The sequence below is a fragment of the Oratosquilla oratoria genome, chromosome 17, assembly GCF_046742065.1.
Source record: "Oratosquilla oratoria isolate Oo_2021 chromosome 17, ASM4674206v1, whole genome shotgun sequence".
In the NCBI taxonomy this organism is placed as follows: Eukaryota; Metazoa; Arthropoda; class Malacostraca; order Stomatopoda; family Squillidae; genus Oratosquilla; species Oratosquilla oratoria.
The window spans coordinates 9,279,464-9,306,624 of NC_134793.1; the positions used below are offsets into that span (position 1 = coordinate 9,279,464).

Genomic DNA, 27,161 nt, shown 5'->3' on the forward strand with positions numbered 1-27,161 from the left:
TTTATATATAATTTTAATAGTAATACATACATTTTAAATAAAAAATTATATGCCAAAAATCAGAAACTTTGGCACAAATAGTTGTCCTAGGGACCTTACTTTTGCCATGAGTGCCACAACTTGGGGAGTAAAGATTATCTTATTACAAATATTACACCTGCAATCCCACACCCCTTTGAAACAACTACACCTTTCCACGGTCACTTAATTGTTTAAATAGCACAAGCATCACAATATATGTATACCCATTTCACTTGATCATTCAAAGCCCTTGGTACTAGTAACAATCATTCTGCATCAGGTCAGAGGGGCCTAAAAACTCTTTGGTTATCCATTATCTGTCTAAACTTTAATGACACAATTCCATACAACCATACTTGGTTTAGTCAAGTCACTTGCAAAAACAGTAATTCCCAGCTTTAGCTTTGTTTTCTGTCCTCTGATCCTTGGTGTATATCTGACTAGTAACCAACAATTTCAACAAAAATACTTGAGTGATAATATACACAATCTATGTACAGGTCTTTAAAGAACTAATATTATATTTTTGTTTCTGAGTACCTTTGTATCATTGTTTACATAATGATAACAGAAATATATCACTGACTTTTAACAATATAATATATTTTTCACTAACTGATGATTCTAACAAGTTTTACTAACTTTGAAGACTGTGCCTGTTAGTGGGCATACATGGGGATCGGATGCACAGCCAATATGAGCCATTACTCCATTAGGATATATGGTGAATGCACACTCACTAAACCTTTTTCCACAAACACAGCATATTCTGAAATGAGAAAAAAAAAAAAACATTTTTATCTGCATTCAATATAGTCTACAACAACTCCATATTTGAAAGAACAATTGAGGGTAGACAAGCAAATAAAGTGTAGAAAGTGAATATACACAGAAAACTTGAGAAGACACAGAATGGATATGATGAAGGAGAGGCATTAGATGCACAAGGAAAGTCTGAAGCAGGAGAGAGAAGATAAAAAATACAAGACAAAATGGAGGAAAATTGTGAATACATTAAAGGATGATTTCATCTACTCTGAAATATTTTAACTGGGAAAGAGTTGCCATATAATGATATGAAAGAGATAAACCAGCTCCCACAGTCAGGCTCTGCTGTGGAGGTACAGTTTCTCTGCACTGCCTTTGACCCAAGCAGTGTGATGGGGGACAGAATGACCATTCAATTATGGGGTGCTGGGAAATATGCAAAGGAGTATCCCTAGTCCCCTTACCCTACCCGTAGGTACTTCTTTTGACATTAAATGCATTCATAATCCAAAAGAATGATCTATCTATACATCAAGGGCTTTTTACCCTTATATAGGAAGGTGGCCAATGATCCTAACTAAAATTATACCTACCTGCTGCCAGACATTGGAATAGGACCCATATCTCTTGAAAGTTTATGTAGAACATATTTCTGCTGTAGATTCTCACATCTCACTAATGTCTGCTGAATTCGCTTGATTCGACTCTGAAATATCAATACAGTATTGAGACATGTCAGTGATATCTTAAGTGTGCACATTTTACAAAAAAGTAACATACATATACAGAAATTCCTCTTGTATCTAGATCATCATATGGAATTTACTACTATCCAGATCACCATCCATCCCAACTCTGTGATTATGCCTACCTGGTGCATGGAGGCTCTTATAGCTGCCCTCAAGTAATGCTGAAAGATGGTCAAGGACCAATGCTCTGGCAACAACTCTAAAACTGCTTCCAGATCTAAATCACCTGCATGGAGGGACAGCAGTTCAATTGCAGGGGCAAGCTCAATGTCATCACTGGAGCCACTGCAATATGAAATACAGTATTATGAATATTCTGAACAATATGTACATGTTACTTTAATGAAACAACATTTTCTATTTCAGTGTTAAGTAAAATTACATATTACAAGTCTCACCCAGAGGGAGGTCTTAAATAAATCTTCAGAAGTGTTAAGAATATTTTTGACTTGACTTTTTCTTCTTTTCCTTTGGTGTGAGTGATGCAGTATTGCTCTGCTGCACTGAAATCCTTCATCTTGTGAACCAAAAGTGATAAAGCCTTCTCATGTTCCTCTAACTGTAATGTAAAAATTGGACATATGACCTATTAGCATAGATATACCAAATGCTTTTCCCCCCTTACAAGGGAGGTAGCTAAAAAGAAAAAGGCATAAAAACCATTCCTACCCATTGCATCCCTAAATACACTCCACTCCCCTCCACCCTCTACCCTCCCTCTTATCTTGGCACCTCCTGGATGATGGGTCATCCCTGCATCTTGTCCACTGCCCTGGGTCAGAGGCAGCGTCGCAAGACACAGCATATCCACAGCAAGGCCGCTTCATTAAATCAGCGACCCCCCCATCTCCGTCCCCTCATGCAGAAAAGGAGAATACAGGAAGAAATCCCTTCGGGCTGCGTCAAATTTTTCTCATACTACCTCACCCCCCATCCCCCCACCCATTCCACCTCATGCATCACAATATCATCCATATACAACCATTCTCCATTCACCCGTCTTCTATCCTCTCCTGTCCTTCCTCAACAGACATTCCCCTCTTCCCCAAAGCCCTTTTCACCCCATCTATCCATCTCATCCTAGGTTGCCCCCTCATGTTCACTCCCTCCACATCTGCCTTCCATATCTCTTTTACTGGTCTTTCTTCACTCATTTTTTCCATGTGTCCAAACCATCCCAATACTCTCTCATCCACCCTATCTCCCAACTCCCTTACCATCCATTCTTTTGCTAACCTTTCTTCACTCATTCTTTCCACATGCCCAAACCATCCCAATAATGTTTCATCAGCTCTATCCGCTACTTCCCTGTCCACCCCAACTCTCCTCCTCACCTTCTCCTTTCTCACTCTATCCAGTGGCTAGTGAATACAATAATGTAAATATAAGTTTTACTGCTCCCTGAATATAGAGGATATTTGAATTAGAAAAAAATATGTGGAGTCTACAAAGTACTTACTTTTCCATACACATATGCTGTTTCCTGGTGAAGATTTGTATTTACCAGTCTACTGAGAACAAGTTTGGGTTGGTAATGGCATGAAGAACAAAGGAGATCTAACAATTTCTCCCTTGTCTCTTCCAGGGAGGAACTCTCTTCATCACTCTGTTTTACAGCTTCTTCTACATAATGAAGAATAAGCTCTGTATGATATTTTTCATCCTGTAAATTCATAAAATAAAGGAGAAAGTTAATTATTCTAAACACTTTGTCACTACGCTTGTAAAGTCTGCAGATACTAGTACTATTCTATATTGGGTTACCTCTGAATATTTATGCTTGACTCTTCTTACCACTTCAGTAGTACGAGTCAAATTCTCATGCGCAGCATCGGCTACCATATGTATGATGCATCACACTACTTGCATTATAAAATATAAAGTCACTGCTGTACTACTCATTCTCTTTTACTCTGATTAATAATAAACACACAAAATGTGATCAAACCAGTGCACAGAATCTGGGGATAACTCATGTACAACTATAAAAAAGTATATATAATCAAGACACTGCTACCCTTGTGTACCCACTTGTGCCTCATGATGCCTATGTAAGCATCATCATACCAAAGTGGTTAAACAATTCCCTTTCTAGGTACATCTTCAACATCAACTCGCCATTATTATTTTAACCTTGCATTCATAAATTTCCTACTACTTTATCTACTAATTTACTTTATCAGTTTAACATCAAACTCTCCCTCTCAGAGAGGGTGTGGACAGTGTATCCTTTTGAAGGAGGGAATCTAATGTGGTATACCTTTACTAAAGATTCAATGCCAGGCACTCAATCTACCTTCACTCCTGACCTCTGTCCCAAGTAACCCACTCAGTCAGTGAACATCCATGTATGCTAATTGATTGCTACAATTTTATTTCACAAACTCCCCCTGTCAAAAGGCTACGACAGTGACCCTTATAGAGGACTATGTAGCATGGAATTTAATGAATCATGCCCTTGGTTCAACTTCACTTATGGCACAGTTCGAACCGCCATCCCCTTAACCTTCACCAGAAGTAACAACGCCCTAACCCACTTGGCCAACAAGCTTCCTCCATCCCTATATACTAATACTAATCCAATATATACTCACCTTAAATTTTTTGGAATAAATCAGATGATGAAGATACTTCAACCGGGCATCAGGATACCTATGAAGAGTTTCTAATACTTCAGTTGGGTTTAAGGAAGCTGCAGATTCAATGAAAACTCGCACTCCCTGCACTGCATCATGTTCAAGGACAAAGTCAGCATAGCGCCACACAATACTGGCATCGGTCACACTGCAAGATACAACAGGTTGACTGAGAAATCACTTCCTATTATGTTTGCCAACTTCAAATTCAGTTCCATTCAATCTTTTATTAAATGATATATTCCTATAAGGTCTTATAACAGAGTGATTGTATTCATGGCACTTCAGAGAGCAGAAACATGAAATATATGGGAGACGCAGTCAGAGATTGAATATTTTTGAGATGAAGTGTTTGAGTAATATGATGTTGATTTGGTTTAATGTCACAAACAACCCCCTATCAGAAGGCTAAGACCGTGCCCTTTACAGTGGACTTTGTAGTGTGGAATTTAATGAACTATGCTCTTAGTTCAACTTTCCTTGAGCAGGGTTCGAATTGTCATCATCTCAACCTTTGCCACAAGGAACAACACCCTAACCTGCTCAGCCAGCAACCATCCAAGAAATATAGGTTACAACAATTGATAAAGTGAGAAATGTGGAGGTGAGGCAGAGAACAATAGTGAAAAAGAAGTTGTCTAACAGGTAGACCAGAGTTCTGAAGTGGTTTGAGTAAATAAAAACAATGAATGAAGAAAGATCAGCAAAGGCAGTGTGGAAATCAGAAATGGATGGAGTCAACTTGAGAGGAAGACTGAGAATGAGACTTATGGATGAGGTAAAGGGAGTAGTGGATAAAAAAGAAATGTCTTTTGAACAGGGAAGAGACAAATGCAATATATAGGAATCATAGGAGGGAAATTGTGAATGGATAACAGGATGATGGAGTATGAATTATTTTGAGGGTGGGGGGTTGTCATTTGATGACTTAGTGAAAGTAATCCAGCTCCAGCTATCAGCTGTGCCTTGTTGCATTACCTGTGACCCAAGTAATCTAACAGGGGACAGTGACCCTTCAGCCTTAAAATGAAATGGGTGGTTGTTGTAGCCTCTAGTTTACTGGTGTTTCTATCCTTGTGGGTGATCTTGTCCTGCTGTCATAGATTCTTTTGTATTTCATGTATTGGCCTAGTTATTTACGAGTGTTTATTTTTTGGTTAGGAGGTCTTTTTTGTAGGAAGCTGCACAGAGATAGTTGCTGTGTTGGTGTTTTAGCACCCAAGATTTAGTGTAGTTTCATTGTTGTTTGAGGTGGTCAATGAGAGAGTAGGGTGTTTTTTGTGGAGTGTTCTATAAATCTGACATGTTGTAAGGGAAGCTTTGCACAGACAGATGAAAGGGTTTTTTCCTGTCATGTGGTGACATGTGTAAGGCAGGAATGTCTTGTTTTTAGGGATATTAGTGTCACTTGAAAGCATCAGTTATGCTGACATCAAGACATCCAAGGATGTTTGTGGAAGTTTATTGTTTTGAGGCGTTTAGCAACATGCTGCTCTCAATGTCTTTACCACATGTTCAGCAATGTGGAATAGACGACTGGGTAGTAGTCTGTTACTGACAATAGAATGAAGGCAATGGAAGGGCTAGACACCACCGTACAAGCTGCCTTATCATCTTGTTTAATGTCTAGGATGGATGCCAACGTAATACCCAGCAGAAGCATATAGATTTAAAACAGATGGAAATATGGATGATACACAGGTGGCAGGGCTTGAAGGTGGAAATTGCTTGTACAGAATTTCATGATCTGAGCTGATTACATAGGCTGTGGGGGTTGGGGGTCACAGATAGTATATAGGGCAGTGACAATATTGAAGAGTTCAGCAGTGAAGACTGAGGTGATGGAATGTAGGTATCTAGACTTTGTTTCAGTTAGTAACACCACTGCATACCCTACTTTGTGTTTATAGAATAGGAGCCATGAAGACAATAGATTAGGCCTATATATACATACATATACCAAGGCTTTTTCCCCCTTACAAGGGAGGTAACCAAAAAGAAAAAGGCATAAAATCATTCCCACCCATTCCATCCCTGAATACACTCCACTCCCCTCCACCCTCCCTCTTATCTATATATACTTGGAGATTTTCGTCTGATTTAATCGATGTTTTCCAATCAATACTACACATGTCTCTAAAATTGTACCATGTACTTCTAGGTAGGATACACCCCACTTCCAAAACACATGGAAAGGATTAAAAAAATACATCCTATACACAAATAAAAAGGGTAGGTTGGGGACAAATGTGATAGTAGTGGTTTTACAGGGATCAATTTGATGAGAGTACTTGGAAAAGCAGGTGTTAATTCAGAGGATTAGGAGAGGAACAGAGCGAATAACTGGCTCAGCATGTGACAGACCAGCTGCCACCAAACATCAAGAAGAAAATAGCTAAGCCTAATGACAAAAGAATCTATCCTATTTTTAATAATGATTAATAATAATTAGGAAAAGAGGATTACAACATATGAAAACTTTTGACCACCCTTAACAGACTTCCTCTTATTCCGTACACTTACAACCATCTTAACTTTACCAGCTCTCATCTCTTTGTATCTCCTTTTTTTCCTGTAGTCTTACCATATTCTTCACACCCATCACAGTCATTTTTCTGGCATCTCAATCAATAAAATGTTGCCTCGTTTCAGTAAGTGGGTAACCAGCAGCCACAATGGCTAACAATGGCCCAAGGAACCTCCTACAGATCTCTAGGAAGAAACATTGGACTGTTGTGTGTGTCATATTAGTGTATATACCTAGTTGTATTATACGGGAAGGGAGCTATGCTCATAGTGACCTGTCTTTGTATCTTTCAGCATCAAGTTTGTTCTTAAATTCTTGAATAGTGTTGGCACACACTGTGGTCTTATCTAATTTATTCCAGGTATCCACCACCCTGTATGGGAAGCTATTCTTTTTCGGATCTCTTCTATAATTATCCTTTTTTAGTTTCTTTTCAAGTCCTCTTGTTTTTCTATCATCCCACTTTAATAAATCATCTCTATCTAGGATTTTGATTCCTTTCATGATTCTGTAAATAGTCAGTAGATCTCCTCTTTCTCTTCTTTGTTCCAGAGTTGGTAGTTCCAATTTGGACAATCTTTGTTCATATGGGACCATTCCTATGTCACCAACTCAAGTGGTGAAAAAGTGTAAGAATACAATTGACATTGATAAAGAGAGGCCCCAGGCCTAGTCCAGTGACTGACTGCCAGCCCCTCAAGGCTGCACTTCCTGATGGAGATGAGGGGGTTCACAGGTTTTGAAAATGTGCAGCTTTGCTGTCCATCTTGCAGGACCACCACATGAGGGTACCTGTCATTGGCCCCTTCTGGCATCAATTGCCACAATCAAAACCTGCCTATCTCCCATATATATTCAATAACTCCCCAAAATACTCTAACCTTTTCCCCCTCATTGCCTTCACTTTCATAAGCATATGTCCATCTACACCATTTACCTCCACTCTATTCTTTTCATTTTTTTTTTAAATATCTTTCTATTCTCTTCCAAATTTTCACCCTACTCCAATTTAGATCTGCTCTCCCCTTAGCCTCCTTCACCTTACATTTCATTTGATCTTCTTTATTCTGTACCACTCATCCATACATTTACCAAAGGCTTTTTCCCCCTACATGGGGGGGTAGCCAAAAAGAAAAAGGCATAGAAACCACTCCCATCCATTCCACTCCTATGATTCCCAATTTTTTCTTTGCAACCATTCTTCTTATGCTCACTTTTTTCTGCAACCACTTCCTTCACCTCTTCATCCCAGCATTCACTGGTACTTCTTCCATTTCTTTCCATTCTTCAAATCCCATATGTAATATATACATGTAGAAGTGATTTGATTTGATCTAATATCACAAACTCAAACATCTCACAGAGGGTGAGGATAGTGCTTCCTAACAGAGGACTTTTTGAAATAGAGAATGTAATGTAGTATGCCCTTATTACAAACTTACTTGCTAAGTGCATAAGAAAAAACCAGCAAAAGTAGGTACTGTATACATCTGTCATATACCATATATTGCAACATCTACATCAAATGCAAAACAACTAAAAGTTCACTACCAGAATCCTCTTACCATGTTAGTGTGTCCACAAGCTGTTGAAGACCAGTAAAGTTTTCATCTGATATTTCTCCTCTCACAAGCTGTGTCAGCACACCCAAAGCTTTTTCCATGTCTCCCATTATTCTGCTGTATTAAAAAATATTTTAATTATAACATACACATACTAAGGGCTTTCTCCCCCCCTACAAGGGAGGTAGCCAAACTCAAAAGACATAATTCCACTCCCAGCCATTCCACCCCCATTCTCCACCCTTCCCTCCCTTGTTCTCATCTTGGCTCCTCCTCAATGACAGGTCATCCCTGCATCTCGCCCACTGCCCTAGGTCAGAAGGAATGCAGCAAGACACAGCATATCCACAGCAAGGCCGCTTAATTTAATCAGTGACCTCCCCCATCTCCATCCCCTCATGCAGTAGCATTGAAATAACCTTATGACAGAATAATAAATTATTTCTGGCACAAACAAATATCTCTGGTAAACACATCTTTATAAAAACTATTTTCATGGCTACATGTTCCCTATGTAAGATGAGTGAAGAGTAGGAGTTTACTTTGACAAGGTCACCCACTTTACAAGGAGGAAAGGGCCTTTTTGTATTCATGCATGCATATGTTCTAACAGGGACATGACAAGTACCTGCAAGTGGAGGTCCTAAAAGTTTGACATCAGAAGGCTTCTATCTGCTGCCCATCTTTTGAAAGCCACCTTCAGATCTATCCTGAATGGTTAACACTTTGTCTCTGAACAAGGCAAGAAATCTATCCTCTTTGAATGTATTTCCTCAGCCTTTCCACCTAGTGCAAGCTGCCAACAAGCAATTGTTTTCCTCCTCCTATTACTATAAACCAGTGACAGAGAAACAGTCCCAAACTATTATAATACATACATTTCTTTCCAAAGATGTCTGGGAGAGCCCAAGTGTAGTTGTCAACCAGTGTGGGACTGTTTCTATTTTCCAAGTTTGTTGTAGGGAAGAGGGTGGAAAGGAATGGATTATGTTAGGGATGGAATGGGTGGGAGTGGTTTTTATGCCTTTGTTTTTTGGCTACCTCCCTTGTACAGGGAAAAAAGCCTTTGGTATATGTATGTATGTATTGTTGTAGGAGGGAAACAGTCACCAGTTGTCAGCTCTCCTAATGTGAAAAAGTGTAGGAAATATGGAAAAAAAAATCTTGGATATCTTGGGCCTAATCCAGAAACTCAGCATCAGCCCTGCATTGGCAGATGGAGCTGATGGTATTGACGAGTTTAAAAGATGCTTTTTCTGACATCCATTTTGCAGAACCATCAACTGGAGGTACTCATCACAAGCCCCCTGTGTAGACATACTAAAATAAATATCCATCTATATACCAAGTGCTTTTTCCTCCTCATAAGGGAGGTAGCCAAGTCAAAAGTAATGCACCTAAACCCACCAGTTTCACTCCCATCCACCACCCTTTCCTCCCTCTCATCTTTGCACCTCATGGATGACAGGTCATCCCTTTATCCCACCCCCCTGGGTCAGAAACAATGTAGCAAGACCACTTCACTTAATCAGCATCCCCCTCAGGCAAAAATGTGAAGACAGAGAGAAATCCCTTCAGGCAGCATCAAAATATCATTCACACAACCACTCTCTACTCCCGCATATCCCACCCCCTCCCATCCTTGCATTACAGTATCATCACTATACAGCCATTCTCCACACACCTCTTGACATCTCCCTGTTGCTCAAAGTACCCCTCACCCGATCCATCTATCTCATCCTCGGTCGTCACCTCAAATTCACTCCACCCACCTCTGCCTTCCACACCTCTTTTACTAATCTTTCTTCAATCATCTTTATATTTGTATAAAACAAATATCAAGTCAATAATTTCTACCTGTACACTTTTGCCAAAGCTGTGAACTGGCCATACTTCTCCAACCATTGCACACATTCCTGCATAGCACACACCACATCTCCACCTTCAAGAAAGGCAATAAGATCTACGGATTTCTCCTCGGCATACAACTTGATGATGGCTGTATCAACTTCCTATTAATCAAAGAAAGAAAAGTTACCAAATTAAGCTATCTTTTAACAACTTCCTTTTAAAATAGTAACATACATATATATGCCAATACATATCAAAAGGCCTCTTCCCTATCATAACAGGATTAAAACAATAACAACAATGAAAATCTACAAACATAATTACCACTCTGTGAGGAATAGGTTCGCCAGAGCTTCTTAAGAACATGAGGTAATTAAAAAGAAATTGTTTGGCTTGGCTTAATTTTTCTTGGTCTCCATGTGTGGCCTGAATAATATCTGCCATGTTGTGCAGAGGTGGCTGTGTACGGATGAAATTAGCCTTGGAAGGCATCATTCCTGGATACAAACTGATGAGCTGTGAAATTTTAATGATTGTATTATTTTTTTCTAGAACATACACACACACACACATATGTCTAATGGATATGAAAAAATAATCTTCCACAAATACATGGAATGGCTTAGAAGGTGATAAAACCTAAGTTGGAACAATATATGAATTCAAGTCTAAATATGATAATTATAAATCAAGGAAATAGATTAAGTTGGAACTGTACATGAATTTAATGCTAGGTATGATAAATTGAAGGACTGACTGACCATTAAGGAGGGACAGCTATAGTACAAAAGTATCATTACTCCTTTATGAATAGAGATTTTCAACAATAACACAGATGAAAGATGTGAGGCTCTTGCCCACTGGAGTACCTAAAAGTCCCTAAAGTTCTGACTGTTTTATGCAGTCAATACCTCTGTCCACATCATAAACAAATAAAATTCATTCAACCCTCCCTCCCATTTCACCACCTCATGGATGTAGGGTTCCCCTGTCCCTTGCTGTGCTGCTTGGGTCAAATGCAATGCAGTTAGACACAGCTCTTCCAAAGCAGGACTAGCCAGCCAAAGCTGATTTACCTCCACCACTTCACTGTATAGCAAGTGCTCTCATCCACTCAAAATAAATCATAAAGCAGATGTGAATATCCCAGGGCACCACCTTCCCTTCATCCACTGATAATTTTCTATTCACTACTACCTTTTGCAACCTCTCTTCCCTGCTTGACAGGCAATTCCCACATGCATCCAAAGCCTCCATTCTCTGTCTTCCTATCTCTTATCTCTCTCACTCCACCCAATTCTGCTTTCTATACACTTTGTTAGTCTTTCCTTGTTTATTTTTTCCATATACCCAAACCCCCCCAGCCTTCTCTGTTCTACTCTATCCAATAGCTCCTTACCCAGCCCCATTTTCTACTTAAAGTTCTTTGAGGATATTACAGTATACTTGGAACTTGTAAAATTGAGAGAAAGCTTTAAAATTACTAAAATAAAAACAAGTTCTAGAATTAAATGGACAAAGTAACAATAGTTTTGGTCCCTTTCCCTAAGAGCCTGACAAGACCTGAATGATCAGATTCTATGTGCTAAAAAAAAAATTACCTCTCTGATGTCAATTTTTCCTTTAAAGAAATATTCTTGTGCTTGATCATAAACCCCATAAGCCAACTTGATGAACCCAGCCTTCTGCAAAAGTGTTGCCATAAATACTTCATATTGTTCTTGACTCATGCCAGCAGCTCTGCTATGGTTGGCAAGCTCCAAAGCTTCTTCAACTCTTTCATTTTCTATCAAGGCCTGTAAAAAAATAAATAAATAAATTATACTAGAGCTTCATAAAGGAGGGTCAAGAAATACACGAGGTTTAAGTTTAACTCTGGATATTTCACCATGTATGCTAGATGGAAACTTAATATCTGGCAAGGCATTCAGTACTCCACATATATTTTCTAATGCAAAAAGTGATATTAAAATTATATATTGGAACAAAATGGAGGGGGAAAAGGATAACAAGGATGAGGTGGGTTGAGTCAAGTATAGGAGGGGAGCAAAATGGACAGGAGGCAAATGTCAAAGATAGGGGAGGGTAGGGTAGGGCAGGACAGGGAGAGAAAACAAGAAGGGAGCCGGAGGGAAAAGAACGAGCAGGGAGAGGTAATGGGATGGTAGTTATGGAGAGGGAAGGGAGAATTACTGCAATATAGACATGATACAAGTTGCATAAACACGGCAAAGGAAACATGGACTGGAAGTGAAGTGTTTATTCCTGACATTTCGTCTATTGAGAAAGTCAACAGCTGAAACATCATGAATAAATGCTTCACTTCCAGTCCATGTTTCCTTTGCCGTGTTTATGCAACTTGTTCACATGGATTTTCATTTTTCAGATACAGGAAAGATGAGCCTTACACTATGGGGTTTAGGTTACCTGAACCAACTGATATGTCAACCTCGAATAGAATAACTCCCATGGAATTGCCTAGTGTAGGCCTCATGTTCTCTTGCAGTCTCCTTCATTCTTATGTTCTTATGTAACCCCTTGAGAATGGACCTCCAGATGGAGGCAAAAGTGTTGATGGGATTTGAAGACAAGCAGCAAGGAGATGATTTTCTCCAATGTCCATCTTGAAAGGCCACCACAAGTCAGTAACTATCATTGGTCCCATCTCAAGATTATTTGTGGTAATCTGGCCACCAAACTGCTGGCAGAAGCTTAAATCTCACAGAAGAAATAGGATCTGACAATCACGTACATACATACTAAAGGGTCTTATCCCTTTATAAGGTCATGGCCAAGTCCAAGCATGCACCCACATCACTATCTATACACCAAAAGGTTTCTTCTCCTTCACAAGGGAGGTAGCCAGCCAAGGCATGCACCTACGCTCCATAAACCTGAAGCCCATTCAGTGCCCCTCCCATCTTAGCCCAACAGATAGAGCTGGTTTACCCCCACAGCTTCATTATTTGGTGATCCTCTCACTTCAACATCTCAAAAAGTTTCAGAGCTGGCAAAAAGAACATCCCTTTGGGCCATGGCATTTTCTTGTTCATTTACAGCCCCTCTCCAATCACTCCTATCTTGAGCACTTGCTCTTACTTGCTCAACAGACATTCTTCTTGCATCCAATGAACTCTGTCCATCCACCTCATTCTTGGTATTCCTCTCAAGTTCACTGTCTACTTTTTTTTTTTATACTTTGATCTACCCTTTCAAACAACTCTCTTCCCACCACTCTGCTCAAATGAAAATCATCCAGGTCCCCCCAATGACAATTTTAGCCTTGGGTTTGACTGGCTGAAAACTCAAATCCCCACAGGGTCCTTGAAGGCTCCTTTAGATCTCTCTACAAAGAAATATTTGACTCTTATCTGTGTTATATTAGTGTGGAACTGTTTTTATACTACTGACACATGGTATGAGGCCAGAAGCAGTAACCAGTTATAAATTCTCCTTATATGAAAAGGGGTAAACAAAGTCTAAACTAACAGATCCTAGGCCCTCTCCAGGGCACCAAGTGTCAGTACTCTGGAGGTAAGGATGTTGACAAATCCTAAAGATAGGCAGTGGGGAAACGATTCTCTTCAATATTCATTTTGCAGGGCCTTCACTAATTCTTCCATGATTCTAATACTACTCACTTGTACTTGTTTGGTCCATGGCTGTGGGAGCAAACAAAAGATGGAGTATTGAGAGGAAACATAAATTTGTCCATCAAAGTTTTCCAGTAAACGACCAGTGGAGAAGTTGACAGTTTGCTTTTGCTGCTGATCAATCAAACTGAAAACATTTAAGGAAATAGGAGTCATGTGACTATACAAAACCAATATCATAAATTTATTTTCCCACATATGAAAAGGAAAAATACCTAACATGTCTTATTCATAAATGTTTACAAAATATGCCCCACATACCTGTACACTCTAATAAATTCACTTGTAACAGTAAGAATATATGGATGGTAATATGTAACAGCTAGAATATCATCTGTCCACTGGATGGGAGGTCTTTCTGATATACCAGCTGCTGTTACAAACATTCCTAAGCTTCCTGGACCAACCAATAAAAACTCTTCCTGAAAACAAAGATATCTAAAAAATAAATGTACTAAGGCAAGTCTCCTAAGTAACAACACAAGAGTCCTACATTCAATTTTGATTATTTCTGTTTTGGATGAATGCACATCACCCTAGTTAGTTAACCACTTACTGCATACCAAAAAGATGATTAAGTCCTTGTCAAACTATATTCACCCAACATGGTATCCACTACAACAAATAAACAGCCACTATGCAAGACCTCCAGATATAAATTTGTGCTTCACAGCCCTTCACTTGCAATCTACAGTATAACTGAAAGAACCCAACATCCCTTTCTTCATGGGTGCAATGATGATATTGTTTCTTTGTTTAGTATATCATATATTTTCAGTGCAAGAAGATACCTAATATAGTACATACATACATATATATACCAACAGCTTTTCCCACTCCATTCCTTTTCCCACCCATTCCATTCCCACATACTCCACTCCCATTCACCCCCCTCCCTCTTTCTAATCTTAGATCCTCCTGGATGACGGGTCATCCCTGCATCTTGCCCACTGTCCTGGATCAGAAGCAATGTAGCAAGACACAGCACATCCACAGCTAGGCCACTTCATTTAATTGGCAACCTGACCCCCCACTCCTCTCTGTCCCCTCATGCATATAATCTAGTCAACACTCAAAATGAACCTTAAGAGTTAAGACCCTCATTCCAAAAGTTTATTTACCTTTGCTATTCTTTTGACATGAGGAAATGTGGTTGTAGGATCATATGGGAACAAATCTTGAACAGATCCAGTCTGGACATTGTAGACAGAGTACTGACATTGTCCTGCAACGCATACAAAGCTGCCATCCATGGCAAGACTTACTGGAGAATCAATTGTGCTCACTTCTTTGAACAATGATACCCTATCTTCATGCAGGGAACACATTTGAACACTTCGTCTTTTTCCTACACAAAACTAAAAATGAAAAATAAAGAAATCCCATAAACATACAAATAAGCATAAATACTGTAATACTTAATTAGTATGACAAAACAGATGGCATAAATATATGTCAACTACAGATACTATTATCAAATTAACAAAGCATCATTACTATGGATTACACTCACCTGAATGGTAAAAGGATCTAAGGTGTTTGGATTTTCATTGATGCAAAAAACAATGACATTTTTAATTTTTGGGCCTGAACCCACTGTGTTAAGGGATTCAGAGTCTAATAGGTACAAATTTCCATCGCTTAGTGCCAAGACTCTAGTCAGTGCTGATGCAGTCTTCAGCTGGATAACAGGCTTTTTCTGAAATTTATAAATATGATTAACTTTGACATTTTATAAGAGAAAAACTGAGTGGGGGATCCCTAATCATCTAACTCAGTATTCTTCTCTCTCCTACACCACAAAAGGATCATCAGGTTAGGAGATGGGATCAAATGAGTATTGCTCCTTTCCTGTATACTACAATTAGGTAAATACAGGGAACAAGAAGAGTTGAACAACAATGGTGACATTACATAACTCTAGTACAGCATTACCTTCACTTCAAACTACTCACTCTCTCCATTCCCTACCCTCACACAAGGTTTATTGCTCAAAAACTTTTGACTAACCTCAGCAAACTACCACTTACTCCAATAACTCTTCAACTCAAAAGAATGAATTTGAAACCTGCAAGGATTATATATTAGATTATGCCAGGTCCTATGTCAGACAGTGGGATGATGATAAAGGACCTGACACAAACTAATATAAAATCCTTGAAGATATTAAATTCATCATTTAGATTAGTAGAGTTGCTAGTTTTTTCAGGATCTTTTTTCTCAATCCTTTATTTCCTATGGGTATGCTAGCTAAATAAACTTAGTCTGCTATTTGCCACAATCAGGTACTGTACTTAAAAGTGCTAAATTTATCCTTTTACACAATAAAATGTTTACTAATAAAGTATTAACTAAATTTATCCTTTTACACAATAAAATGTTAACTAATTTGGTCAAAACCCTACCTTTCCAAGGAATAAAACTAAGAAGTATGATAAGTAAATATAGTTGTTGTTTTTTTGCATGCCTCGAGTTTACAATTTCCTTTCACATCATTTAAAAAAAAAAATCCAAGAGTACCAGTAACCTGAGAAATTGAGTAATAATGATCCAAGACTATGGAAAACATATTACAGAAGATACTGTTATTATTTTTATTCCCTGTACCTATGACATTCCTGCATTCATTAATTCATGTCATATATTCTATACATATGAAGAACTTTTAGGAACATAAAAGCACAAATGACTATCACTTAACAGCATTCTATTACTAAATCACTTGTGCTAAAACAAAATCATTAAACAGGTATTATTTACTTTTAATTAATCAACTAGCCTTAAAATATTTTGAAAAATTATATTCTTACAGTTCCAAGATTTTTAACTCCAAGGGTATTTGTGGAATAAAAAAGGGTTCCACAAGGTTGTCGACTTCTCTCCTCCACGGAGTAGTGTAACACCATCCTGTCAAAAAAAAAGAAAATCAAATTAATGACAAGCAATCAATTTGTTGCCCAAGTTTTATTTTGTAGGACATCCATAGCAAACCAACTATGGCCATTGGTTCAACCTATATGTCATTTAGTGAAGAAATTTTATGGAGATGTATTGAGCAAATTAGTGTGGAATGGTATAAGAGTTCATTCTGTGTCTTGTGTAGTAATTGTATCTTGGAAACTTGATGTCTATTGCCAGGCTAATTTTATGCTGATACTGTTTCAGTGTTAGATAATGACCTGAGTATAAGCATAGTACCTGAGTATAAGCATAGTACTCTTGTGTTCTGGGAGTGAGTTACTACATGCCTAAATGGCAGAATACATCAAGTGATTCCCCATACAAGTATCCATACATTTTTTTTATCCTGTGTAGGAAAAAAATGTCAGAGGAGGGATTTAGGCAGTAACAGAGTTTGGAAAGGTATATGATAGGAGAATGTTGAAGGTAAATGTGGGTAAAAGTAAGATGACGAGATGTACAAGGGAAGGGGATGGAAGAGAATTGGAAGTAAGTCTTAAAGGAGAGAGGCTGGAGGAAGTGGATAGTTTTAGGTATTTGGGGTCACATGTGGCAGGAAAGGGAGGAGTGGAGGTGAAGGTAAATTAAAGATTGAGAGAAGCAAGTTAACGTCTTGGAGGATTATAAAGTGTCATGAGAAATAGGCATCTGGGAATAGATGCAAAGAGGTGGTTATATGAAGGGGTGATTGTGCTAACAACACCATATGGAGTGGAGACTTGTAATTTAAGAGAGGCAGGGAGGAAAAGTTGAAATATGTTTTAGATGAAATGTTTGAGAAGTGTGGTAGGGGTTACAGAGTTGGGTGGAGTGGGAAATGAGGTGAGGAGGAGAGTTGGGGTGGAAAAGTATATAGCACATAAACCTGATGAAAGAGTATTGGGATGGTTTGGACACATGGAAGGAATAAGTGAGGAGGTATTAACAAAAGAGATGTGGAGGGCAGAGGTGGATGGAGTGAACTTGAGGTGACAACCAAGGATGAGATGGATGGATGGGGTGAGGGGGGCTTTGAACAAGAGGGAAATGTCTGTTGAGCAGGGAAGGAAGAGGACAGGAGATGGGATTGAGTGGAGAGTGGCTGTGTATAGATGATACTGCAATGCAAGGAAGAGAGGGGGCAGGGGATGGACAAAGAGTAAGGAGCAGTTATATGTGAATGATATTTTGACATAGTCTGAAGGGATTTGCCCTCGTCTTCTCTATTTTCTGCATGAGGGGATGGAGAGGGGGGTTACTGATTAAGTGAAGCAGCCTTGCTGTGGATGTACTGTGTCTTGTTGCATTGCTTCTGACCCAGGGCAGTGGGCAAGAGACAGGAATAACCCTTCACCCATGAGGAGCTAAGATGAGAGGGAGGAAAGGGTATGTGCCTTTTAAGTTAACTACCTTCCTTATAAGGGCACAAAACCTTGGTATATTGATAGAAAAAATATATATATATTGTGCAATCTCCTCAAATTGTGTTTAAAGGCATTGTGTTGGGAGGTGAGGAGGAGAACAGGGGTGGGAAGGGAGTTGGGAGATAGGGTTGATGAAAGAGTATTAGGATGGTTTGGACACATGGAGAGAATGAGTGAAGAAAGACTAGTAAAAGAGGTATGGAAGGCAGATGTGGAGGGAGTGAACATGAGGGGACGTCCTAGGACGAGGTGGATGGATGGGGTGAAGGGGGAAGAGGGGAATGTCTGTTGAGGAAGGACGGGAGAGGACAGAAGACAGGGGTGAATGGAGAATCGTTGTATATGGATGATGATGTGATGCATGAGGTGGAATGGGCGGGGGGGATGGGGGATGAGGTAGTATGTGTGAGGAAAATTTGACGCAGCCCAAAGGGATTTCTCCCTGTCTTCTCCTTTTATGCATGTGCAGAGAGGGGGGGTCGCCGATTTAATGAAGTGACCTTGCTGTGGATGTGCTGTGTCTTGTGACACTGCTTCTGACCCAGGGCAGTGGACAAGGTGCAGGGATGACCCTTCATCCAGGAGGTGCTAAGATAAGAGGGAGGGGTGTGGAGTGTATTCAGGGATGGAATGTGTGGGAATGATTTTATGCCTTTTCCTTTTTGGCTACCTCCCTTGTAAGGGGGAAAAAGCCTTGGTATATGTATGTATGTATGTGTTGGAAGGACTGGAGGAGTGCTTGTATAGTTCCAGTTTACAAAGGAAATGGTGGCAAATATTAATGTAGTATTTTTTGAGGGATCATTCTGTTGAGTGTGGCTGGAAAGGCATATGAGAGGGCATTAATTGAGAGGATTAGGAGCGGAACTGAGTGAGTAATTGAACAAGACCAGTGTAGGTTTAGGAAAGGAAGAGGGGACATGGATCAATTTTTTGTAGTAAGGCAGATATGCATAAATTTTTTGGCAAAAGATAAGGATATTCTTTGGGGCTTTATAGATCTGGTGAAGGCATATGACAAGGTCAAATACAAGGCATTGTGGGAGATTTTGCAGATGTATATGACAGGAGGAAAGTTGTTGGAGCGGTCAAAATTTTTTATGTGAGTAGTAGAGCTTGTGTTAGGGTTAGAAAGAGTAAGAATTAATGGCTTGAGGTGAAGGCAGTAATGCACCTGTGGTATTTAATGGCACCATAAAATGTGTGCATTTATACAAAAAACTACACCTTCAGCATACTATTCAATTATCTATAACAGCCTACCAACTCTACCAGACATCCCCACAGAAACACATCAGGTAAAAACAATTAGCTAAATACATACATACATATACCAAGGCTTTTTCCCCCTTACAAGGGAGGTAGCCAAAAAGGAAAAGGCATAAAATCATTCCCACCCATTCCATCCCTGAATACACTCCACACCCCTTCACCCTCCCTCTCATCTTAGCACCTCCTGGATGACAGGTCATCCCTGCACCTTGTCCACTGCCCTGGGTCAGAAGCAGTATCGCAAGACACAGCACATCCACAGCAAGGCCGCTTCATTAAATCGCCGACCCCCCCTCTCCGTCCCCCCATGCATAAAAGGAGAAGATGGGGAGAAATCCCTTTGGGCTGCATCAAAATTTGCTCACACATACTACCTCACCCCCCATCCCCCCACCCATTCCAACTCATGCATCACAACATCATCCATATACAACCATTCTCCATTCACCCGTCTTCTGTCCTCTCCCGTCCTTCCTCAACACACATTCCCCTCTTCCCCTTCACCCCATCCATCCACCTCATCCTAGGACGTCCCTTCATGTTCACTCCCCCCACATCTGCTTTCTATACCTCTTTTACTAGTCTTTCTTCACTCATTCTTTCCATGTGTCCAAACCATCCTAATACTCTTTCATCAACCCTATCTCCCAACCCCCTTTCCACTCCTGTTCTCCTCCTCACCTCCTCATTTCTCACTCTATCCAGCCTAGTAACCCCCATCATACTTCTCAGACACCTCATCTCAAACACATTCAAACTCCTCCTCTCTTCCTCTCTTATGTTCCATGTTTCTGCCCCATACAGTGCTGTTGCCGCAATCACTCCTTCATATAGTCTCCTCTTAGCATCCATTCCCAAATATCTATTCCTCATTACACTTTTTAATCCACCAAGGCATTTACTCGCTTCTCTCAATCTACATTCTACCTCCACCTTTTGCTGCCACATTTGCACCCAGGTATCTAAAACTATCCACTTCCTCCAGTCGCTCTCCCTTAATGCTCACTTCCAGACTACTGCCACTTTCACCCCTTGTACATCTCATCACCTTACTTTTACCCACATTTATCTTCAGCTTTCTTCTATCACACACTCTCCCAAACTCTGTCACCAACTTCCTCAATCCCTCCTCCAATCCTGCCACAAGCGCAGTGTCGTCCACAAACAACAGCTGGCTCACCTCCCACTTTTCTACATTTTCTTTAACCATCTCCAATCCCTGACCCACTACCCTTGCATTTACCTCTCGCACTACCCCATCCATGTATAAGTTGAACAGCCAGGGCGACATAACACATCCTTGACGAAGTCCCACCTTTACCTCAAACCACTCACTCTCTCCATCTCTAATCCTGACACAAGCTCTACTACTCTCATAAAAACTCTTGACAGCTCCTAGAAGCTTTCCTCCTATCCCGTATATCCTCAAAACCTCCCACAGTGCCTTTCTGTCTACCCTGTCGTAAGCCTTTTCCAGGTCCATGAAGGCCCAAAAAACATCCTTCCCCTTTCCTATAGCTTTCTCACATATCTGTCTTACCACAAAAATCTGATCTACACAACCTCTACCCATCCTAAATCCACACTGTTCCTCACCAATTACTCCCTCTGTTCCTCTCATACACACCCAAATATCTAAACAAGCCCTTCAAGAAACTGCCAAACAATACTCCAACATCAACCCCCTAGATACAAGCCCCACAAAGAAAACCCTCCCACATCTTACAAGAACCACTCTGACATGCCTGCACTCAGGACACCATCCATCATTAAGACAGTACCAACACAGTAGGCCTGATCACAGATTTCAACTCCCCCAGATGCAATCACCACACGGAAGACACAAAACACCTCATAATACAATGCCCCACACTAACAATCCCCAGACAACAACACAATATATCTTCCCTACATGACTTATGGTCCTGCCCAGTAGCTGTTGCCAGTTTCCTAGAGGCAGCAGATTTTCTGCAAGAGAGACCAGAAGCAATGGATTGATTGATTGTGTACATAGATGGTATATAGGAAGTAAATGCAAGGGTGATGGGCACCGCACTGAGATGATTAGATAAGAGTGGACAGAAGTAGGAGGTGAGCCAGTTGTTGTTTGCTATAACATTGTGTTTGTGACTGGGTCAGAAAGGGGTCTAAATCAGATAGTAACAGAGTTTTGGAGGGCATGTGAGAGGAGAAAGTTGACAGTAAATGTTAATCAAATTAAGGTGATGAGATGTACAAGTGGTAACAGTGGCAGTGAGTTGGAGGTATGGCTTAAAGGAGAGAGGCTAGAGGAAGTGCACAGTTTTACATATTTAGAGTCACATGTAACAGGGAATGGAGGAGTGGGAGTGGAGTTAGGAAAGGATAAATAAAACTGTAGAGTGAGGAAAGGAAGTAAATGTTTTGGGAAAATGAAAATTGTAACAAGAAATATATATCTAGGGTTGAACACCATGAGAACGCTATATGAAGGAGTGATTGTGTAGTTAAGAAGTATGGTTGGAGTTCCAAGGATTGCCTGAATAAGAAATGGGGAAACGAGGTGGAGAGCAGGGATGGAAAGGGAGCTGGCAGATAGGTTTGACCAAAGAATACCATCATGGTTTGAGCATATGGAAAGAATGAGCAAGGAAAGACTAGCAAAAAAGAGTGTCTTCTCCGATTATTTGTGACTGGATGAGGAGGGAGGTTCATCATGTAATAAAGCAGTGGGGGTAAACCATCATCTTCAGATGTTGGGTCCTGCTGTGGAGGTGCTATGTCTTGCTGCATTGCTTCTGACCCAGACAGTGGTGGGGGCCACAGATGGCCTTTCACCCACAAAGAGCTAAGATAAATGGGAAAACAAATTTGGTACTGAGTAGGTGTTGGATGGATGAAGAGTGGATGCACACCTTAACTGGGTACCTCCCTTATACAGGGGAAGAGGCTTTTTGGGTAAGCTATCTCATATATAATTAATTTACTTTAAGCGGTTTTCTTCAAAATTTCCATAAGATTCCTCACTAAAGTGAGGGCTATCTAGAGTGTGACAGCTCCAAGGGATTGATGACATACCTGTGCATGATAGTCCTGCAAGAAGGTTGTCAGAAAATCATTTCCTTAACACCCATCTTCAAACCCTGTAATCAACTTCAACTGGTGACTGCCCCCCTCCTACTATTTTCAGCTAATGAAATAGAAACAGTCCCACACTAATATAGTGCAGACATTGGTCCAAGATTTATTCCCATTGAGAACTATGGAAAGGCCCAAGGAACACTGGCAGCTGCTGTGCATCTGATGGTTTGTAGTCAGCAAAACTCAAAGCAACAATAAATAAGCTGTACATGTCTGTATCTAAAACTGGCTGGTGCCAAATAATCTTGTTCAGTCAAAACAAGACACCAAATTCAGCTTATGCAATGTCTTTAAGCTTCCTTGGGTGATATCACTTCATGATTTCTGAGAACATATCTGTTAATCTGAGATCCAGAAACTCATTAGTTTAAAAAGGGTTATAAAAGTCCATGAGCACCAACACTGTTTACATATCTAATACTTTGAAAAGACTCAAAACTATGGACACGGTAAAGGAAACATGGACTGGAGGTGAAGCTTTTATTCCTGATGTTTCTTCTATTGACTTTGAGAAAGTCGATAGACGAAACGTCAGGAATAAAAGCTTCACCTCCAGTCCATGTATCCTTTACCATGTCTATACAACTTGTTCACATGGATTTTCACTCAAAACTATATTTCAAAACAGAAATCAATCAATCAATCCATTATCCCAGGTTTCTCTTATGGGAGACCCAAACCTCTCAGGTAAATGTCAACAGCCTTCAAGTCACTCAAGGAAGAAATATCACATTGGTGTCTGGGTGGCAGTGTAATACAAGGTGTTCCACATCTTCTAGTTGCATCTGAGTCACTTTGTTTCTATAGTAAGGTTATTCTGTGTTGGCACAGTCTCAGTGCTGGATGATGACTTGAACATAGTCATGCAAGTGTGGTTGTTGCTACTCTTGTTAGGAGGGATTATTCTGTGGGGTTAATGTCTGGAGAGGTTTGACAGAGGAGGGTATTAGGTGGCTGGTCTAGGAATGCTGGTTTTGTAATCTGAGTGTGAGTCTTATGTTTTTTGGAAATTAACAATGACCCAAGTAAATAAAAATAAAAGTCAAATGTGAAATTATTCTATTATAGTTGTAGAACTTACTCAAATTGGTTGAACCAATTACCTATGTACTATCAAAAGCATTTATACATCATAATCATTCTTACCCATCTTCTGATCCAATATAGAGGTCATTTCCACTTGCTTCCAAGCATTCAATCTGCATAAAAAGAAGAATAAAAGTATGTATGATATCACCAATAAAAAAAAATACTGAATTAATGTGTACCTCATTAAACTACTTATACTACTAAGAATATTGTAAAACTAAAAACATTACCAATATCTTCTTGGCCATACTTCTGACACATCTTTCACCCATATACATGGGTACTTCCAGCTATTATTTTACTATAAAAAACAGTGCCATGCTGCTCATTCCACACATGTAATACATTCTGATTACAGCTGAGGAAGACCGGTTTGGTTTCTTTTAAATTTACAGGTAAGTCCATGAGTACATAATATAAATTAAATTTTCAGGCATAAAATGAAAACATGGTTGAATTAACTGTTGGATATATGTGAATTTGTACATTGGGGGATAAAAACTTAATGAGGGGCTGATGTAAAGTATCCACTAGTAATGTCTTTGCTTTGCTTGGGTGGTGGAGGGGAGTGAAATGTATGGGAATAGGTATGTGCCTCTGACTTAGCTACCTCCCTTATATGGGGGACAAAGCTCTTGGTACATAGGTAGATAGTAATGTCAGTCACCAATCAAACTTTGAAGTTTTCCACCTAAATAAATCAATCTATAGTCCCAGTTCTCTTACAGGAGACCTGTAGTCCCCAAGAAACAAGCTCCAACCACCAGTTCTGCCCATAACTCGGTCATTAATGAGATTTTGTGGACCTGTCTGGAATGAGTGAGTGTAAGACAGTGTAGCATGATGCATTCTATATTTTCTGTGTCATGTTTACATCTGGGGCAATTACTATTTGGTGCCAAGCCAATTCTGTCTTGATAGTTTCATTTTGATATTCTAACACAGCCCAAAGGGATTTCTCCCTGTCTTCTCTTTTTGTGCATGAGGGGATGGAAGGGGGGCAGTCACCAATTAAGTGAAGCAGCCTTCCTCTGGATGTATTGTGTCTTGCTGCACTGCGTCCAACCCAGGGCAATGGGCAGGATACTGGGATGATCTGTCATCCACAAGGAGCTGAGATGAGAGGGAAGAAAGGGTTGTGGATGGGATTGGAATGGGTGCAAGTGGGTCAGTGCCTTTTGACTTGGCCACCTCCCTTATAAGGGGGAAAAAGCCTTTGGCATATAGATACAGACTGTCATTGCAGGGTGATGACCTCAACATAGACATCAGGATAATTCTTGCCTGTGACCATCAATCCAAGTCAAATTCTTGCATACAGCACTGTATGCCTAATGTATGCAGCATCACACTACTCACATTATAAAATATAAACTCACTGCTGCTGTATTACTCATTCTCTTTCATGCTGAGTAATAATAAACACAGAAAACATGATCAAACCAGTTCACAGAATTTGGGGGTCACTCAACTACAACTACAGAGTAAATATAATCAAAATAACGACATCAGCATCTTTGTATATCCACTCACACGTCATGACGCCTATGTAGGCATCATCATATGAAAGATGTTAAATGGTAATGGGATTCTCAGCTGAATGAAGTCACCTAGCAACAGCTGTAAAGGACTTTCTCTGTCAACAGGTTAAATACTGTTGGTTATTACAGACCCATCAATAAGTACAATGAAAAGTTTAAAGGCATTACATGGCCCTCTCTGCTACATTCTTGTCAACTTGTTTTACATGTTTTGGCAGCCATGACCTTACCCTCTCCATGCCAATACACTTCATGTAACTATATTCTTCCCTTCATATCACTTGCTTCATATTTTTGCCATGTACAGTGGGTCTATTATTATAAAACAACAGGAAATAATTTACTTCTGACAGGACTCAGATCCCACAAGAATTAAATTTCATAGAAAAAAGTAAAAGCAAAGCTAATGGGAGAAGCTGATTAATCTGAAAATAAAAAGCACAAAAGGTTAAAAAGCACCTGGTTATGAGAACAAGATATGGACTGTAGTTTACAAATGCTTTTATCCTTGTGGACAATCTCATGCCACAAATAATGTTAAATAATACACAATGCACACGTAAACATGAGCGGCACATATATCATGTCTGTATGATGTACATTTTTTTATATATAAACTGAGAAAAGGCACATCATTATTCAATAACTGCACAAATTTCTACCATGGGGTGAGAAAGTTATGCAAGAAGGTGAGTTGCTACAGTTGAACCGTCACTTTCATCCAGTGTACTTAGAATGTTAATGCAGATAGTCACTGCTAAGAATCTGACCAAAGTGCAAGACTCAAAGCCATGACTAGGAAGATACAAAACCCACACACTTCTGATTGTGCCACCAGTGTACAATAAAGTTATATGTGAAATGACTGTTCTATTGTGTATGTAAAATCAAAATTTGCCAAAAGTAAGCCTTAACCCCATTTCTTACAAGGACCTTCACTACCGCTGAACAAAATCCTGTCAAATGATGGAATAAATCTGTTAAACATACAATTAACTGATACTCAAGTTCTTCATTAAAGTAAAATCCAAGAGTTAAAATAAAAGAGTCTATTCCATAATCACGCAAACACATTTTCACTTTTTCATTTTGCATTTGAAAGACCTACTGGTTTGATTCCAATATCTTGCAAACACATTTTTCATTTCTTTCTTTTTTGCAATTGAAAGATAATTCTTTTTTATGGAATGTTTATGTTAGGTTAAGTTATATAATGATAATTAGTATAATAACATAAGATTCATGTTAAATATCCATGCTTGCGTGATTCTGGAATTTTACCAATATTTTTTTTTTTCTATGAAAAGTTTACACTAGGTTATGTTAAGTTAATTTAGGTTGGATTAGATTAGGAGCTGTTGGACAACACTAGTTTCATGTTAAATATCCATGTTTGTGTGAATCTGGGTATTTACCAAATAAAATTAAAAGCCTCCATAAATCTTGTGCAAGGGAGTTGAAACCTTAACAGCCTTGTGTAGTTGAATCTGTGAGTGGTTTAACATTACAGTACTGGTATTTGTCATTATATTTTACTCTATATATGATCTGTATGATGAATTTTTAAGATTAATTGTGTCTCAACTGGAAAAAAAAATACTTAAATATGTGCACATTCTCATACATACAAAAAGATTGAACCTCAAAAACATGTACAATCGCCTTATATCAAAATTTGGTAAAAACACTTAGTTTTTGTGTTAATGAAATTAATTGAAGGCAAAGTTAAAGTAAAAGCAATAGTGAATAGTCGAGAATTGATATGGGGTGAAGGGTTTCCAGGAAAAAAATGTCCTTGCAGAAAAAAAATTATAGAAGTACCTTGTTTTCAGTTCTTTCTACCACCGGAACCAGCTCAAATGCTCTAAGAGACATTGTCAGTCGCCTTATTTGCAAATGTCTTCCATACGCGAATCTCAAACTCGTCAACGCCTCCGAACACAATAACAATAGCCCAAACCTCCGACTTCTACAGAACTGTCATTCAATATTCCAATTAATTCTTATC

The 27,161-nt window shown here is 39.4% G+C and overlaps 1 protein-coding gene across 2 annotated transcripts; it reads right to left on the reverse strand.

Moving 5' to 3' along the window:
• Nucleotides 1–27,149, reverse strand: LOC143034385 (transforming growth factor-beta receptor-associated protein 1-like). Of its 2 annotated transcripts, none has more exons than XM_076200354.1 (17): nucleotides 26,975–27,149; nucleotides 23,670–23,722; nucleotides 16,578–16,674; nucleotides 15,281–15,466; nucleotides 14,889–15,125; nucleotides 14,029–14,189; nucleotides 13,756–13,894; nucleotides 11,716–11,910; nucleotides 10,439–10,630; nucleotides 10,121–10,275; nucleotides 8,267–8,377; nucleotides 4,133–4,322; nucleotides 2,998–3,201; nucleotides 1,937–2,097; nucleotides 1,661–1,823; nucleotides 1,383–1,495; nucleotides 1–790 (listed from the first exon to the last, which is right to left on the reverse strand). In XM_076200354.1, exons 1-17 carry the CDS (start codon nucleotides 27,026–27,028, stop codon nucleotides 646–648), a joined length of 2,556 nt encoding a protein of 851 aa, XP_076056469.1. In that variant the 5' UTR covers nucleotides 27,029–27,149; the 3' UTR covers nucleotides 1–645. The 2 variants fall into 2 exon arrangements, with proteins under 2 accessions (XP_076056469.1, XP_076056468.1); XM_076200353.1 differs by having other exon boundaries at nucleotides 2–790; nucleotides 8,267–8,380.
• Between the last annotated feature and the right edge of the window lie 12 nt (nucleotides 27,150–27,161).